Source organism: Oryctolagus cuniculus, chromosome 1 (assembly GCF_051225735.1).
Source record: "Oryctolagus cuniculus isolate XC-2025 breed Fujian yellow rabbit chromosome 1, ASM5122573v1, whole genome shotgun sequence".
NCBI lineage: Eukaryota > Metazoa > Chordata > Mammalia > Lagomorpha > Leporidae > Oryctolagus > Oryctolagus cuniculus.
The window spans coordinates 46,503,460-46,520,658 of NC_142867.1; the positions used below are offsets into that span (position 1 = coordinate 46,503,460).

A 17,199-nucleotide genomic window follows, 5' to 3' on the forward strand; every position below is an offset into this window, starting at 1 on the left:
TGGATGATATCTCTCTCTCTGTCACTGTGTCTTTCAAATAAGTAAAATAAATTCTATTGTAAAAAGAAAGAATTCCAATAAAAAAAAGTAAAAGAAATAGGCACAAAATCAAAGCAGCTCTATGGCTAAACCTTTAATTAAATAAAAGATTTCCAGTTAAATAGGTAGAACTAAGCAAAATTCAACTAATTTTGAAATAAGCTCTAGTAGTTGTGCTGTTTCCACGCAGCAGTAAAATGTGGGGCAAGATGGGACAGTATAGTGGTTTAGGACAACGGGCTTTGGCAACACCAGCCGTGGGCTCTGCCCTGAGCTACAGGGCTGTGCACGCGTTATGTAACATTCCCGGGCTTCAGGTTCCTCATCCACGCAACGGAGATTTCGATAACAACAAACTCAAAGGGTGCCATGAGGACACAACAGTATGTGTAAAGCACCCATCACAGCGCTTGGCACCTGGCAGAAGTCAGCGCTGTCAACTTATGGAGGCCGACACTGGCAGAGTGGGTAAAGCCGCAGCCCGTGATGCTGGCATCCCATACTGCGGTAATGGTTCAAGTCCTGGCCGTCTGCTTCTGAACTAGCTTCCTGCTAATGCACCTGGGAAGGCAGTAGAGGATGACCCAGATTCTTAAGCCCCTGTCACCCATGTGGGAGACCCATACGTAGTTCCAGGTTCCTGACTTTGGCCTGGCCTAGTCCTTGTTGCTATGGCCATTTATGGAGTGAACTAGAGGATGGAAGATCTGTCTTTCTCTGTCTCCTCCCACACCTTCCTTCCTCCTCTATGCTTTTCAAATAAGAAAAAAAAATTTTTTTTAAATGATGAAGGGGTTGGCATTGTGGCATAGTGGGTTAAGCTGCTGCCTGCAATGCTGGCACCCATATGAATACCGGTTTGAGTCTTGGTTATTCTACTTCTGATCCAGCTCCCTGCTAATACACCTGGGAAAGCGGCAGACAATGGCCCAAGTGCTTGGGCACCTGCAGTCCTTGCATCCATGTGGGACACCTGGTTGGAGTTCCAGGCTCCTGGCTTTGGCCTGGCCCAGGCCTTGCTGTTGTGGCCATCTGGGGAGTGAACCAGCAGAGTGAACCTCTTCCTCTCTTTCCCTCTCCCTTTTTTCCTTCTCTCTCTCTCTCTCTCTCTCTCTCTGTGCCTTTCAAATAAACAGATAAATAAATCTTTAAAAAATATTGAAAACACTGACTCCCCCTTGGGGTCTTGTTGACTATTGTTGTGGAAATGAATGCCTTGATTCCTTTATTTTATTTTATTTTATTTTTTTTTGTAAAGTAGTAAGGTTTTATTGGGGATAGGGTATCCATCAGAATGGAAGAGACAGAAAAGAGTGCCTGGTCACTTGGACTAGGGGAGAGCGAAGTTACATGGTTGAATAGAGAGAATACACCTGGGCAGGTCAGGCACGCGGCTCGGCAGAGAGCAGAGAGCTGAGCAGAGGCCCTGATTCTTGTTCTTGGTTATTCTTATCTGTAATGTTCACTGCTAGAACGTGAGAGATGGAAAAGGCCTCAGGGAGCTTCTGGGCAATGAACAGATGAAGGTGTTTCCAGCAGGGAAAGAGAGATCTTAAACCTCACCTTTACACAGAATCTCAATGTGGAACTACAAGTTGGAAGCCAGGCCTCCTGCTATGCACCATCTGGGATTTTCCATCTTAAAGGATCCCCAGGCATCACTGCCCTGAACTTCATTTACAGGAAAAGCTGAAAAAGGAGGCGGTAGGCTTGTTCACTCACCAATCCCATGTGCATTAACCCAGCAATGCTTACAAGTGCCTGTGATGGCCATTGTCAGAGGTGGACAAGCAAGACCACGCTTCCTGGTGCATATTGTTGCAAGCAGGTGGCGCTGCAGAGATCAACACACATCAACTGCAATAGTTGTGGCTGAGAGATCAGCTGCAGCGTCACCACTAACACAGGTGATGGAGGTGATGAGGGGACGAGCAGGACTCACAAGGCCTGCACACTGCAAGGTGGAAGAGGTGCTGGTGGGTAGCAAGAAGACCTGGGAACTAGAACCCAGGCCCAGAAGGAGAGGACAGGAGCCGTGAGGCTGCCGAGTGCGCCACGGACAAGACTGAACGACAAAAGGGACAGCAGCAGTGGGAGAGAGGGGATGGGGAGAACGATGTGGTCTAAAACGCAGGGAAGGGGCAGAGCCTTCCGGCCCAGGTAGGCTGCACCAAGAGGTCAGGAGTCCATGCTCACGGCCAGGTTTTCAGGTTTCTTTCCCAGTCTCACTCACGAGTTAGGGGCTGAGGCTGGACGATCTACGTCCTGGCCTCAGCCCAGCGGTATTCCCCTCCACGCCACACAGCAGAAACAGATGCGACTGATCCGATCCCTTCTGGGGAACTTAAACCAAGCCTGTGCAGGAAAATCCAGCTGCGCCCTGCTCTGCAGAGAGAGAGAAGCCCCGGGTACTCACCCGCTCGTAATGTCATCAGTCCGGATGTTCTTGCTCAGAACATCCCCGTCGCTCATATAGCCGGGGGCGTCCACGCTGATGCCTTCCAGGTCCATGTCCTCCCCCGCCTTGTCGGACACGTCCACGTGGCAGATGCTGCTGCCCCTGGACGCCAGCTGCCTTCTCAGTGGCGCAGAGTACGCGCAGCGGCCTGACTCGGTGTTGATGAACCGGCTGGCGTTGGCCCGAGGTGGGTACCCACTGCCCATCGAGGGGGCGTCTCCTGCTTGGAGCCGAGGGCTGGACTGGCCAAGTCTCCAGGACAGAGGAGTGGGCCTCCCCGTCAAGCTGAGGATGCTACGGCCGCTTATCTCCGTGGTCACGTTGGTGTCAAATGTGGTTTCCAATGTGCTAAAAACACAAAGCCAGCCTCGGTTAGGCCCGCACGTGCCTGGCATCCTATGCATACTGTATGTTCTGTAGGGTTTTAGAATCCTGAAAAATTTCTCATATGTGAAATAGGATAAGACAACAGGGATTGATTTCCTTTGCCAGGCATGAAAAAAGGAAGCTGCACATATAGGAAGCATTTCAAAACCCACAATGGAGACCTTTTCCCTTTAAAATATGGCACAAAGCCGGCACCGCGGCTCAACAGGCTAATCCTCCGCCTAGCGGCACCAGCACACCGGGTTCTAGTCCCTGTCGGGGCGCTGGATTCTGTCCCAGTTGCCCCTCTTCCAGGCCAGCTCTCTGCTGTGGCCAGGGAGTGCAGTGGAGGATGGCCCAAGTGCTTGGGCCCTGCACCCCATGGGAGACCAGGAGGAAGCACCTGGCTCCTGCCTTCGGATCAGCGCGGTGCGCCGGCCGCAGCGCGCCAGCCGCGGCGGCCATTGGAGGGTGAACCAACGGCAAAGGAAGACCTTTTTCTCTGTCTCTCTCTCTGTCTCTCACTGTCCACTCTGCCTGTCAAAAATAAATAAATAAATAAAATAAAATAAAATATGGCAGAAGACACTCACTACCAATTACTTTCAGTACATGATCTTGACCGTTGGAAATTGCTTTCCAACCCAGGAAATGCTGAAGTATGGTCGATACATTCTGGGATACTGCATAACAGCTCCTTCCTCATGTGCAGGACACATGTGCCCACCTCGGAATTCCTAACACCGCACTGGATACCCGCAGCTCCCTCCTGACTAAGCAGGTATGGAGCGTTCTGATTCTCTCAGGACCCTTAAAGTCCATTTGCCCTAGACCTTTTGCTTCTTCCATATTTGCCCAAAAATAGTAAAAAGAGGAGTAAATGCCCGGGCCTGAGTTCCCTAATAACTGGAGTTACATGGGTGGGAATCTTGCAGGAAGAGCAGCTCCCCCCAGGTGCTGGCGAGATGCTCAGGCAGCCGAGCACTGCCACAGCCCTGTAGGCGCCTGTGCCCCTCAGAACTGCACTAGGATTTCCTGACCGAGCAATGACAGTGAGTCTGTCCTGCAGAGGAAACCACGGAAGCTTCCCCTCCCGCCATATTACTATCAGAGCTCAAGCCAAGCCATCCGTCAAACGGTGGTACTATGCTAAGTCAGTTTCGGTGATTACTGTGGAAGGAGGCGTGTTCTATTCCTAATCACAGGAAGCTTCCCAATTCCCTCTCCTCTGGAAGAGCCAGTCTAGGGCTAACAGTTGTTCTTCTTTCCCTCTGATCTTGGAAGCGATCTTGCTTTGTGCATAGAGGACTCGGTTCTGGGCCCTGGTCCTACTGGATACAACACCCATAGCGGTTAACTCCAGTCAGCCACCTTTGTTAACAATGGGCAGCCTTGTGGTCTCCTTGCCTTGCTCATTTATCAAAGAAACGAACTGGAGATGCAAAGGAGACTGCTTGGGAGTGAAGCGGGGGTACCAGGCCTTGACTTTGATTTTCAAAGCCAAACAAACTGTAAACCTTCATTCTCCCAAGATCAGGAAGGATATCCCAGGGTTGCTTCCTCCTAAACTTCTCGCTCAACCTTGACAAACGTTTCCAAAGTAATCCTAGACTTCATCCAACTAAATCATAGTTTAAACACGATCCTAAGATTTTACAAGTATTTCCTTATGTGTTACATGCACATGCATGACTAATAATGTTACACAGTGTGGCACGGCGAGGAATTCAAGTTATTCAATTTATCAAGCAGGTCAAATGCAGTTCGCTTGCTCATTTCTTATTTTTCAAAACATTTTTAAAAAGTATTTGAGAGGCAGAGAGACAGAGACAGAGAGAAGGCTCTCTTCTGTTTGCTGGTTCACTCCCCAGATGTCTGCTACAACCTCGACTGGGTCAGGCTGAAGCTGGGAGCGAGGAACACCACCCAGGTCTCCCGGGTCGGTGGCAGAGACCAATCACTTAGGACATCTCCTGCTGCTTTCCAGGGCCTGCATTGTGGGGAGCAATCCGGACTGGACTAAGTTACTGAAATTAAGACTTATTCTATGCATCTGCTCTCCCACAACATGGCGTTGGGAGAGAAGTAAACAGCTTCTGCACAGCTGCCTCCAGTTCAACTAATAAACTGTAGGACTTGCTCCTGATTGGAGGAGAGCAGCGTACTCGGCGTGTGGGCAGCCGAGTTGGGATTGGCGGAGGAGGACTATAAAGGAGGAGAGAGACGGCATGCACCGGGAACATCTAAGGGGAACATCTGAAGGAACACCTGTGCAGCCCCCCAGAGAGCCGGCCGGCGGTGTGCCGCTCCCCTGCGGAAGTGGGGAATGTGGCCAGGGGGAACTGCCCTTCCACGGAGGTGGAAGGGATAGTAGCCAACCCGGGAAGAACCAGCAGCAAACCCGGGGAGGGCCGAGCAGACGAAAGAACAGCGCAGGGTCCTGTGTTGCTCCTCCACGAAGAGGGGGAGCGACACTGCATTATCAGAAAGCCGGAATCAGATGCCCAAGTCTGGAATTATATCCAAGTACTGCAATGTGAGACATCAGTGTCTTAACTACGAGTCTGCGTGTTTGCCCCCATCTGCTCGTTGCAACAGCAAAATATAGTTTGGGATAATGCAAGTACAGTTTAAATAGACCTGGTCGGGGCCGGCACTGTGGCACAGCAGGTTAACGCCCTGGCCTGAAGTGCTGGCATCCCATGGGGGCGCTGGTTCGAGACCCGGCTGCTCTACTTCCGATCCAGCTCTCTGCTATGGCCTGGGAAAGCAGTGGAAGATGGCCCAAGTCCTTGAGCCCTACATCCGCGTGGGAGATCTGGAAGAAGCTCCTGCCTCCTGGCTTCAGATCAGCGTAGCTCTGGCTGTTGAGGACCAATGGGGAGTGAACCATCTGATGGACGCTCGCTCACTCTCTCTCTCCTCTCTCTGTGTAACTCTGACTTTCAAATAAATAAATAAATCTTTAAAAATAAATAAATAAATAGAACTGGTCTATAATATCCTCCGTTGAATGCATTTAGCAATCTGCTGCTTTTGGGAGGAATCTGTCTATACTAATTTTTGTTCTCTGTACTTTTCTTCTCCCTGTTGTGTGGCATTCATTATGAATTTCAGCACTTTTGGGGAGCAAGGTTATCTATTTATCCCACTATTAACCAAATCAGTGGAGATCATGCGAGCACCCAGCTAGTCCAGTCACGGAATCCGTGCGGCAGGTACCTGTGTGTAACCTGAGTTCCCCGTAAACTGGACATGGTCTCCTCCAAATTCTGCCGCAGGTCAGCGATGTTCTTCACTGTCCGCAGCCGCCGAGCCTCGGGGTCTTCCCCTGGAGAGAGGAGGGTTAAGCCTCGATTAATCCTTGGACAGATCACAAGCTTCGTCAGAGTAGCAATCGTGCATTTGGAACCACGTTCCTGTTCAGTGCCTGGCTCACTGTGCATGCTGAAAACCGATATGAGAATAAAAGGATGCACGGGTGCCCAGAGGAAAGCGTTCAATCCAAGGAGGCGCTCCCTCCAGGGCCCTTCCAAAACAGGTGAGGTCTAGCCCATGGGAGAAGCAAAGCGCCCAGCGGGAGATGCAAACATATTTTCACACTGTCTTCAAAAAGAGACGCACAAGCTAGGTCCAATCGCTTCCCAGGAATCACCTCTTGCCCATGCAACTGTGAGAGGCACTCTGCTTTTTCACCTATAGGTGACACATAGGCAGCTGTGTAGAGGCCCCAGAGCTTGCAGTGGCTAAGAGCTTTGTACTTGTCCATCACGGATATTTCTACAGAAAGCGGTTTGCCTTCTTCCCTGTTGGCTGTATTATGGCATCATAAATTCTAGCTCCTCCACCTCCTGGCTGTGTGACTGTGGGCAAGGTGCTGGTCTTTTCTATCCCCGATTCCACATTCCTAAAACAGGTGTAGCAATAGCATTGCCCTTAAAGCACAGTTGTGGGGGACAGAATGGGCTAAAGCCTGGAGACCCCTTCTTAGCACGGTGCCCACCACAGGCCACTGAACCCAAGCCAGGGACCAAGGGCGTGGCTTCCGGGGTTGGGGGGCCTTGTCTTTCTTCTCGGCCAAGATTTTTCCATAGACACCTGGCCATGCACAGTTGGAACTGATGCTAACATGGCAACGAGAAACACACCACACCCCCAGCGGAGCCCACGTGGCTCTCAAGGCGGTCTTGCTCAAGCTCTCTGGCTGTTCTGTTTCATTTGGCCTTACGAGGGCAATAGGAGAGCAGCAGCCATAATAGCAATTACAGGAATCGAACACCCCCCACCCCCACCCAGAGTAATTTCAGGGAAGGCCGAGACGGAAGGAACCACACGCAAGGGTCTTTATTTAGAAGCCTGTGACTGTTTTCAAGTTTTGAGCAACACTTTTAAAGAAATCCGCACATAGACTACACATGGACCGACAATAAGTGTGACTTAGGTTAGGTACTAAGGAGAACTTCCAACGGCTGACATTAAAAGCACAACGGGCATCTAAGAAATGTCATGGAATTAAACTGCTCTTCTGAGATAGCCAACAGCTTCCCTAGGTTGTTCTGTATTTGGTGGTGCTGAGAGCCTGGGGGATGGATTAAATGACAGCTATGCGATTTTATGGGGGAAATTTACTGTGGCCCACTCTGTAATCTTGAAACTACAACTGTTTTCAATTTTCTTCCCCTTTGCAGTGCAGGGAAATTTGAAAGGCATTCTCCTCTTATCTGAAAAAGTGCTTAAACTTGCATTTCCCACCCAAGTCTTTAAATTACAGATATATACATAGGAAAGCAGTGATGAATGTCTATTCGACCTTCCCCTAATGGCCTGGGAGGAATGCAATTGCATCTACCTCCTGGGCCATCAATCAAACATCTTTTGCTGTCCCATTTTATCTAAGATGCCTAAAATGTACTGATCCCTCGGACAGCTGTAGGCCCTCGAGTACACATTTATGAGGAAATGAGGTCTAGACCCAGATTCTCAATTGACTTCCATCAATTAATGTAATCACACACAAAACGTATAAGTAGATGTATTTACCCATGTCTCTACCAATGACAGATTTGCCTGTTCCAACTCTCCCCTGGAAATTCAGAGATCTCTCAGATGGGGTAGTGTACAGTCTTTACTTTTGGTAACTCCCAGACAAATCTATAGGTACCTTTGAGAGAGTTACTGCCCATCAGGTGTTTGTTCCAGGCTGGGCTCACGGACTTTTTTTGTTTTTCTTATTTTTTGACAGGCAGAGTAGACAGTAAGAGAGAGACAGAGAGAAAGGTCTTCCTTTTACCATTGGTTCACCCTCCAATGGCCACTGCGGCCGGCACACTGCGCTGATCTGAAGCCAGGAGCCAGGTGCTTCTCCTGGTCTCCTATGGGGTACAGGGCCCGAGCACTTGGGCCATCCTCCACTGCACTCCCGGGCCACAGCAGAGAGCTGGGCTGGAAGAGGAGCAACCGGGACAGAATCCGGCGCCCTGACCGGGACTAGAACCCGGGGTGCTGGCGCCGCAGGTGGAGGATTAGCCTATTGAGCCACGGCGCAGCCTGGGTTCAAGGACTTTAAACATCCACAGATAAAGATTTGAATCCCAGCATTCCAATTTACTGGCCACTTGACCTTGGACAAGTCACTTACCCTCTCTCAGTCTCATTTGTAAAACAGGGCTAACAATCCTCCCCGGAAGAGTCCATGTGAGACCCGGATGAGGTGGCACAGAGGATGTACCCAGTACAAAATCAACAGGAGGTGTCCTGTTTTCCCTGTAAATGTCAGTGCCCTGCTGCCCTCTTTGGCACCCCATGGGGAAGTGTCTGCCCCCTCTCAGAACCACCCTACAACACACAAGGGCACATCCCCAGGCTGGTGCTGAACTCCACCTGCCACCTTTAGGCACCCACACTCTGAGGTGCCCACCTGGTCTCCTTGCACAATGGCCCAAATGTCAGACCTACCCATCAACTCATAGTCAGAACCAAGTCAGAACATAGCCAAGCACCTGTGGAGACAGCAAGGCCCTTCTGCTTGCAGGAGACATGTGAAACATCACGGAAGCTAGGCCATAGCCACCTGCAGCAGTCTTAGCTTGTCAAGAGCAGCTGTCAGCTCCGGACACTGGCTGTGAGTAGGAGACACCGTGTTCTGAGCAAACCTGACACAGTCTGCAGGATGCTGAGGTGTGTTACAAAAGGAACAGTGGGAGGAACCCGGGGCTTTTATTTGGAAGAAGGCTGAAGGCACGTGCTCCTACATGGACAAGAATGGGAGCTGTCCACAGGCAGTAAGAGGTCAAGTTGTATTCAGTGACTGGAAATACGAGAATAAAGAACTGTGTTATCTGTGGAAGCCAACAATGATAACACACGGACAGGCTGCCTGATGTAGAATCAACCTTCCAGTTTTAAGAAATATTCAAGCACAGACTAAAGACGACACATCCACAGGCTGCAGAAGGGCTGCATGGACTGAATGATAAACATGTGTGCGTGTGTGGTTTCTAATACCGCTATAATCTGGGAGGTAGTTCTCAACTGTGATGCCACGTGCACGGCAATGCATCACAGGAAAATCCACGTGTGTGCACAAGCACAAATCTAAGCAGTCGGTGAGACACTCACCATTCACCGGCATTTCATGGGTCCTTCAGGACATAAGTCAAGTTCAACCTCCTGACACTATTCTTTAAAAAAATAAATTCCCCATACAGTCACACATGTGAGTCCTCCTGCATGGACAGAGTCACCCTGGCTAAGGAATGTCCGTCAGCAACGAGCACCATGGAGCACCACTGAGGGCAAGATCAGGCCCCCGGGCCACACTGGTCTGTGGCCTGAACCAACCAGCAGCATCTCCAGCTGCAGTCCTGGGGCCCAGCAGTCATGGGAAGAGAAAGAGAACTTAGTGGCAGATCGCAGGCTGCAATCTGTCAGCGATGAAATGTAATTAATATCCAGGGTGTCCTCTGACAGTTTTGCTTTTCAAGTGTGGATTGTACCGAGACGCACTGTCTGCCGTGAATGCGCACTCCTCCACAGGACACACATCTCATCCGCGCTGCGCTCTTTGATGTGTGCACAGGAGAACACGATCCGGGGTGTATGTGGAGACCCGAGCAGTCATCTGAACCCCACACCCTTCTCCTCCTTTCTGGCCCCTTTCCTGTGCTATCTGTGGACTCAGCTATACAAGGCCCGCAGAGGAGGAGATACAAAATCAATTCCAAATGTGCGGCCCTGAACCATTCTTCTAAATGGATCACTTACGACTGGCTTGAAAAATCTCTGTGCCATCACGATGCCTAGCCAGCAAGGGAACCAGAAGGAAACCGTTAAATCACCCAGACCCTCTGAAATGAATACTCAGAGAACAGCGAGATAGGTAAGATTCAATGACACAGGCTGCAGACCAATTCCACAGCTGCAATGGTGCCCTTGCAATGGTGTGGGCATGGATCGTCAGTCTAATCAATGGATTTTAAACATGGACTCAATTTTTTTTTTTTTTTTTGACAGGCAGAGTGGACAGTGAGAGAGAGAGACAGAGAGAGAAAGGTCTTCCTTTGCCGTTGGTTCACCCTCCAATGGCCGCTGCTGCAGCCGGCGCACCGCGCTGATCCTGGCAGGAGCCAGGAGCCAGGTGCTTTTTCCTGGTCTCCCATGGGGTGCAGGGCCCAAGCACCTGGGCCATCCTCCACTGCACTCCCTGGCCATAGCAGAGAGCTGGCCTGGAAGAGGGGCAACCGGGACAGAATCCGGCGCCCCAACCGGGACTAGAACCCGGTGTGCCGGCGCCGCAAGGTGGAGGATTAGCCTATTGAGCCACGGCGCCGGCTCTGGACTCAATTTTTAAACCAGTTCTGGAAGTGATAAGATGGAAGAGTGACACAGCCTCTGCAAAAATGGGGTCCACTACTCTCTTCCCTGATTAAAGCTGCCGGAGCTCAGGGCAGAGAGTCTGGGATGGGCAAGACAGAGAGAGAAGGCAGCAGCCTGGGGCACACAGTGGCAGAAACTCTGACTCAGGTGTAACTTTTCTTCTTGAAAATACAAAACCTGACAGTAGACAGTATAACATCAATAGGTTGTTTTTTTGTAAAGATTTATTTTATTTATTTGAAAGACAGTTACAGATAAAGGTAGAGCCAGAGAACGAGAGAGAGAGAGAGAGAGACAGAGACAGAGACAGACAGAGACAGAGAGGTCTTCCCTCTGCTGGTTCACTCCCCAAATGACCACAACAGCCAGAGCTGGGCTGATCTGAACCCAGGAGCCAGGAGCTTCTTCTGGGTCTCCCACACAGGTGCAGGGGCCCAAGGACTTGGGCCATTTTTCTACTGCTTTCGCAGACCACAGCAGAGAGCTGGATCAGAAGAGGAGCAGCCAGGACTCAAATCGGTGCCCATATGGGATACCAATGCTGCAGGCCAGGGTGTTAACCTGCTGCACCACAGCACCGGCCCCTTAAGAGGTATTAACATGTGGAATTAACCACATGACAACTGCAAATTTTTTCTCTTTATATGCACGGTATCCATGTAATCATCATCGTTTAGGTGCTATTTAAATAAAATTTAGGTTTTTTTGGGGGGGACAAAAGAAGCAATGTTATAATCTTTCCAACTAGCAGAGGATTCTAAGAACACATTTTTCATCAGTGCTTCCATAGAGGAAAGAGCAAAAAAAAAAAAAAATCCAATATTCTTAAGTTCCAAATCTTGACGAAAAGGAACTTGATAAGAAAAATAAACAAGGAGATTCAAAGTGAAGGGTCCTGAAATAAATGAGGTTCAATGTATTTTTTTTTTTTTTTGACAGGCAGAGTTAGACAGTGAGAGAGAGAGAGAGACAGAGAGAAAGGTCTTCCTATTCCATTGGTTCAGCTGCGGCCAGCACACTATGGCCGGCGCACCGTGCTGATCTGAAGCCAGGAGCCAGGTGCTTCTCCTGGTCTCCCGTGCAGGTGGTGCAGGGCTCAAGCACTTGGGCAATCCTCCACTGCACTCCCGGGGCACAGCAGAGAACTGGCCTGGAAGAGGGACAACCGGGACAGAATCCGGCGCCCCGACCGGGACTAGTTGAGATGCCTGATGGGTTTGCGTCCAACTTCTGGCTCCCGTTGCCAGCTTCCTGCCAATGCAGACAACAGCAGGCAGCACTGATGGCTCAAGTCAATGGGTCCCTCCACCCACCTGGGACTCCTGGGCTGAGATCCCAGCTCCCAGCTTTGGCCCAAGACAGGGACTGTTGCAGGGATCGGGGAGTGAACCAGTCGATGGGGCTCTTTCTCTTTCTGTCTCTAGCTCACTCTGTCCCTCTGCCCCTCATCCACACCAACAAGTGCATTTTTCAAAAAGGTAACGAAGAAAATCAGCTTGTTTCGCTCAGCACTCAATGCAACAAGCGGGGATGGTGCTTATTCAGCAAGGGGTTGCATAGGAGGCCCGGAACCCCTGGGGCTCTGTACTCACCCGTGAGCTCTTCCAGGGCAGGCTGTCCACTCTTGGTGTAGTGGCTGGGCTCCAGGCTCACACCCGCTGAGCTGGACTCGGCAGTCACATTCCCTTCGGTGTCCGTCTGGGACCTTCACACACAAACCAAGGCAGACACATCGGTCACCAGGGGCAACGGGCACACTTGGACCACTGGGGTCTGACCACAGCACCCATCACCACCTCCTTCAGCCAGAAGCTTCAGGACAGAGCAGACCCGCCGACTGGCGCTCAGCAAGGCATCAGCCACAGGCGGAGCAACTCCGGAGAACAGAGAACCACCCAAGCGGGAGAGACGGAATATTCATCGCCCAAATGGAGGCCCTGTGACCCCTCAGTGGGGAACACGTCTCTGAACGCCCACTCGGTGAGCAAGGTCTAGCCAGACATGTGCAGGACGGTACAGGATGGCTGGATGACTCCACCTGTGCCAAAGAGCAACTTCTAAGCAACCAGCAAAGCCAGCCAGTCAAGCAGAAAGATAACTCCGCTGACAGCTTCCAGGCGCCCCTCCCCCACCCCCGCACCCTCCTGACGTGGCTCTCTCTGAAAAGGTGACGGTGAAACCGGCTGGGAGCGGGTGCCAAGCAGGTGTGCTTGCCTCCAGGTCTCTGATTCAGAGCTCAGATCTTTTGACATGAAAGGTCTCACGGATCATCACTCTTCTTCTGACATTGGACTTCCCCAACCCTTCTCCAGCCCTTATTTGTCAAGCAAATTGAGGCAACAGCTTCACGCAATATTTTTTTGCCACAGTTACCTTTGCTCTCTCAGGCATGGCATGCAAATGCATAATTACACTCAGACGCACAGCTCTGTGTGCAACATTAACTCATTAATTAGCATCCCGAGCTCATTCAACCAGATTTCACTACCTATGAAATCAGTGTCTGCCAAGAACGGGGCTAAGGGGGTAGACACTGATAAACCTCAAACCATGCACCTACTGGTCCGTCCTTTGTCCTCCCACAGAGGCTATCTGTTCCCAGTGCCTGCAACGTCTGCCTTCGATTTCCCAGTCCCAGGGTTACTCTCCAGCCCAAGGCCCACGTCCAGACCTCTCAGTCGCTCTGCCTCAGCCCCCTAAGTGCTTTGAAACAGCTCTGCCCTCTCTCCTCTGAAGGGTGCAAAGGGCAGCCAGGTGTAGGAACCAGCCCACAGATGTATTCCTATTGGTCACCAGGGGCAACAGGCACAGTTACTGAGCCACAGACCCTTGGCCTGCTTAGCATTTCCGCATTTTTGAATTAGTTCAGTATTTAAAAATTGGGAGATTGCTCAAGGAATATCTGGATTTCTGCCTTCTCCCAGGAAAAACAAACCATCCTGGAAAGTTGAGTGCTTGTCCCTGAAAGGTGCCACCTGCTGGTGCAAGGGGGTGCTGCACCCTCTAGAGCAGCCGTTAAGACACTTAACTCTCGGGTCCAAGCAGGCTTCTGAATCCAGGCTCTCCATTCCAGACTCTTCTTAAGTCCGGTCTGCTGTCACCCCCGATGTTGGTAATACTGCTGTGATAACATCACCCTGTGATTAAAGGCCACCAAACGTCTCCATCCACAGAACAAGGCGCAAACTCTCTCCTGTGGCAGGTGATGTCTTGGACTCTGGGATTCTTCCTGCCTTGATTTCCCGCCCGTCTCCTGCCATGCCTCACCCACAAGTAGCTTCTCTCCACTCCCAGATCACACCTCCACCTGAAGGCCCTTCTCTGTGTTCTTCCTCGGTTTGCTCGCCATCTGCTTCACGCCACAGGTGTGGCATCCGGGCTGGAAGCCTTCCCTGTCTCTGTCACCTCCACCTCTCAGAGCTGAGTTTCTACGGCAGCTCCAGATGCTCTGGTTGCCTATTTATCACCATGTGATCTAACTCACCCCAACCAGATCCCGGGCTGGCTGAGGTTAGTTCAGATTCACACATGGGGCAGGTAGGCACTCAAGTAGGGTGTGTGCATGGGGTAAATAAATAAGAGATGCTGCAAAGAATGTTAGACGTGGAGTCTGCATGTTCAGCTTCAGCTCGAGGGTCCGTGGCTCAGTAGCTGTACAAATCAAAGTCAGTTCACCTCTGTGAACCTCAGTGTTGTCATCTGTTCAATGGGAGTGCTGATTGCTGATTCTAACTCTAAAGACACTAGAAAAATCAAACGTGATGCGGCACAGAACACCTAGCACGCTGTGAAGTAACAGAGGTGCCAGCTGTTACTTCTGAACAGATCAACAGAATTCATTTCAGATGGTTTTTTAAAATGACCTCTCTCCCTCTTCTCCTTTGGTAGCATCTTTAGCACTGACAAATTCAAGATGGAACATTCCAAGTTACAGACAGGGAGCCATGAACTTGAGAGAGACAATTTCAGAGCAGGAAGGGAACATGAGCCTTTTTTTTAAGCTTCTAATGGAATTCAGTCTCTCTGCTTTACGGATGAAGACAATGAGGCTCAGCGAGACAAAGCCATTTAGAGATTTTTTTTTTTTAAACAGGCACAGTTAGACAGTGAGAGAGATAGAGAGAGACAGAGAGAAAGGTCTTCCTTTTTCCATTGGTTCACCCCCCAAGTGGCCGCTACGGCTGGTGCGTTGCGGCTGGTGCCCTGCACTGATCCGAAGCCAAGAGCCAGGTGCTTCCTCCTGGTCTCCCATGCGGGTGCAGGACCCAAGGACCTGTGCCATCCTCCACTGCACTCCTGGGCCACAGCAGAGAGCTGGACTGGAAGAGGAGCAACCGGGACAGAATCCGGCGCCCTGACCGGAACTAGAACCCGGGGTGCCGGCGCGCCGGCGCCGCAGGTGAAGGATTAGCCTAGTGAGCTGCGGCACTGGCCACTATTTAGAGATTTAAGACACTATGGGTGGGGCCGATGTTGTGGTGGAGCAGATAAAGCCATCACTTGTGATGCCAGCATCCCCTGTGTCTGTTTCCCCGCTGCCCCACTTCCGAACCATCTTCCTGCTAATGGCCTGGGAAAAGCAATGGAACGTGGCCCAATTACTTGGGAGAACTGGATGAAGCTCCTGGCTCTTGGCTTCAATTTTGCCCAGTTCTGGCCATTGTGGCCATCTGGGGAGTATACTAGCAGATGGAAGATAGATCTCTCTTTCTTTCTCTCTGTCTCTCCCTCTCTCTCCATAACTCTGACTTTCCAATAAATCTTTTTTTTTTCCCTTAAGAAGATAATATGGTGGCCAAGAGCCCAGTTCCTGCAAGACTCAGGCTGAGCTAGGAGATGCTGTGGCTGACAGCTCTGTGACACACAGCAAGTTGGTGAATGACTCTGCGCTTCAGTTTGCTCATTTGCAGAGTGGGGATCTAAAGCGTATCTAGCTCATGGAGCTATGCGATGCATGAAATGAGCTAAGACATGGAGGGCCCTTAGCACACACAAGGTGCACACTCCATAGCTGGTCCTGTGGTCAGTGCCCAGGACCACACAGGGCGTTGTGGGCTGACCAAGGCCCAGGCACGCCGGCTGTCCACCAGGTACTTTCCTTCCAGCCTCTCTTCCCCGGCTCACCCACCGAGGGAGGCCCCTCCGAGACATCACCCAGCATGAGCACAGACATGAACACGGAGCCTGACACATCCACATCGGGGATGGTTTCTCCCGACTCTTACTTGTCACAGATTTGCCCTTTATCATTTTCAGCTTTTCCTCTCATGGAAAAATCTTGAAATGAAAAAAAGGAGCATGAATGTTTTATAAACTTTCAAATGATTAGAGCTGAGAGAGAGAGAGAGAAAGGGGGGGGGGAGGAACAGGATGGCTGGTGATCAAAGACTGGCCTATATTTTAATTTGGAAAATGCAAATCAAGACTCAGTAAAGAGCAACTTGAATGTGTAATGCCTCCAGAGCACGAATGCTTTAGGCACTGTAAGAGTTTCATGGAGAGCAACTGTAAAAGCCACGCGTGTAGGAGCACTGGGTCATTCGCTGTGCCATGGCGCTCTTCTCACCACGGTTAGCTGAGCTGGTGACTTGGTTTCATAAAATGATGACCGTGTCCCAGTTAAACATGCGGATGTGACCCTCCCTAAAGCGGAGGGCAAGCAGGAGGAAAGGAAGGAGGGACTGGCTGGGGACTGCTGGCTTCGTTCTGAAAGTGCTCATGCCTTTCTCACCAGCCACTGGCAGGAAATGCCAGAGCCCCCTGGAGCACGTCTCAGGCAAGCAGAGGGGGAAGCCACACATATGCAGGAAGCTGAAAGGATGGGCGGGAGTCCAGGTACCTGAACAGGTAAAGATATGTGAGCATGCGTGCATCGCACGCTATAAGTGAATGCAGACGTGCATCCACACTTCCCTGTGACTGTGGGTGCATGTCCACACATGTAGCTGTGTCACTGTGTGCACAACTGCGCATGAGTGTGCACTTAGGGTAAGGGCTGTAAAATGAATATCTTGCATACAGCATTCAGTCCTCAGTGCCCTGGTGCTGTGTACAAGTATCAGTCCTTCACCTGGGCAGCGTGGAACGTGCACACACAATAAGATCTCCCAGAGTGCTGTGAGCCAGAGCTCTGGGCCAGAGCAGTGCTGGGGAGCCCCCATCTGCCTGGAGGGGGCTCATCCACAGGCACCTGCAGCCAAGGTGCCTCATTCTGCGGAGGGGTGTGGTGCAGGCTGAGCAAGCGGTGACCCTCACAGCCCAGGGCCACCAGGTCCCCAGCAGTCCTCAGGGTGTGCTAGGGGAGACTCGGGGGTAGAGGACACAAGAGGGCACAAGGCTCATCTCCTAGTTACAGCACAAGGGCTCCTTGCTCTGGAACTGGCCCCTCCCTTCCCACATTCATCCTCCTTGCCCTCCTGGGGGGCTTGGCAGCAGGGACTGTAGGAACCCGGAGGCTCAGG

At 51.1% G+C, this 17,199-nt stretch overlaps 1 protein-coding gene across 15 annotated transcripts in view; it reads right to left on the minus strand.

Moving 5' to 3' along the window:
- Positions 1-17,199, minus strand: part of NAV2 (neuron navigator 2) — a 763,895-nt gene that overhangs the window by 166,630 nt on the left and 580,066 nt on the right. For all 15 annotated transcript variants that reach the window (XM_051824899.3, XM_002708951.6, XM_089310702.1 and 12 more), the window contains 3 exons: positions 12,331-12,443; positions 6,086-6,194; positions 2,456-2,845 (listed from right to left, as the gene is read on the minus strand). In XM_051824899.3, the coding sequence (XP_051680859.2) occupies positions 2,456-2,845; positions 6,086-6,194; positions 12,331-12,443 (612 nt within the window). The remainder of the gene's footprint in view (positions 1-2,455; positions 2,846-6,085; positions 6,195-12,330; positions 12,444-17,199) is intronic.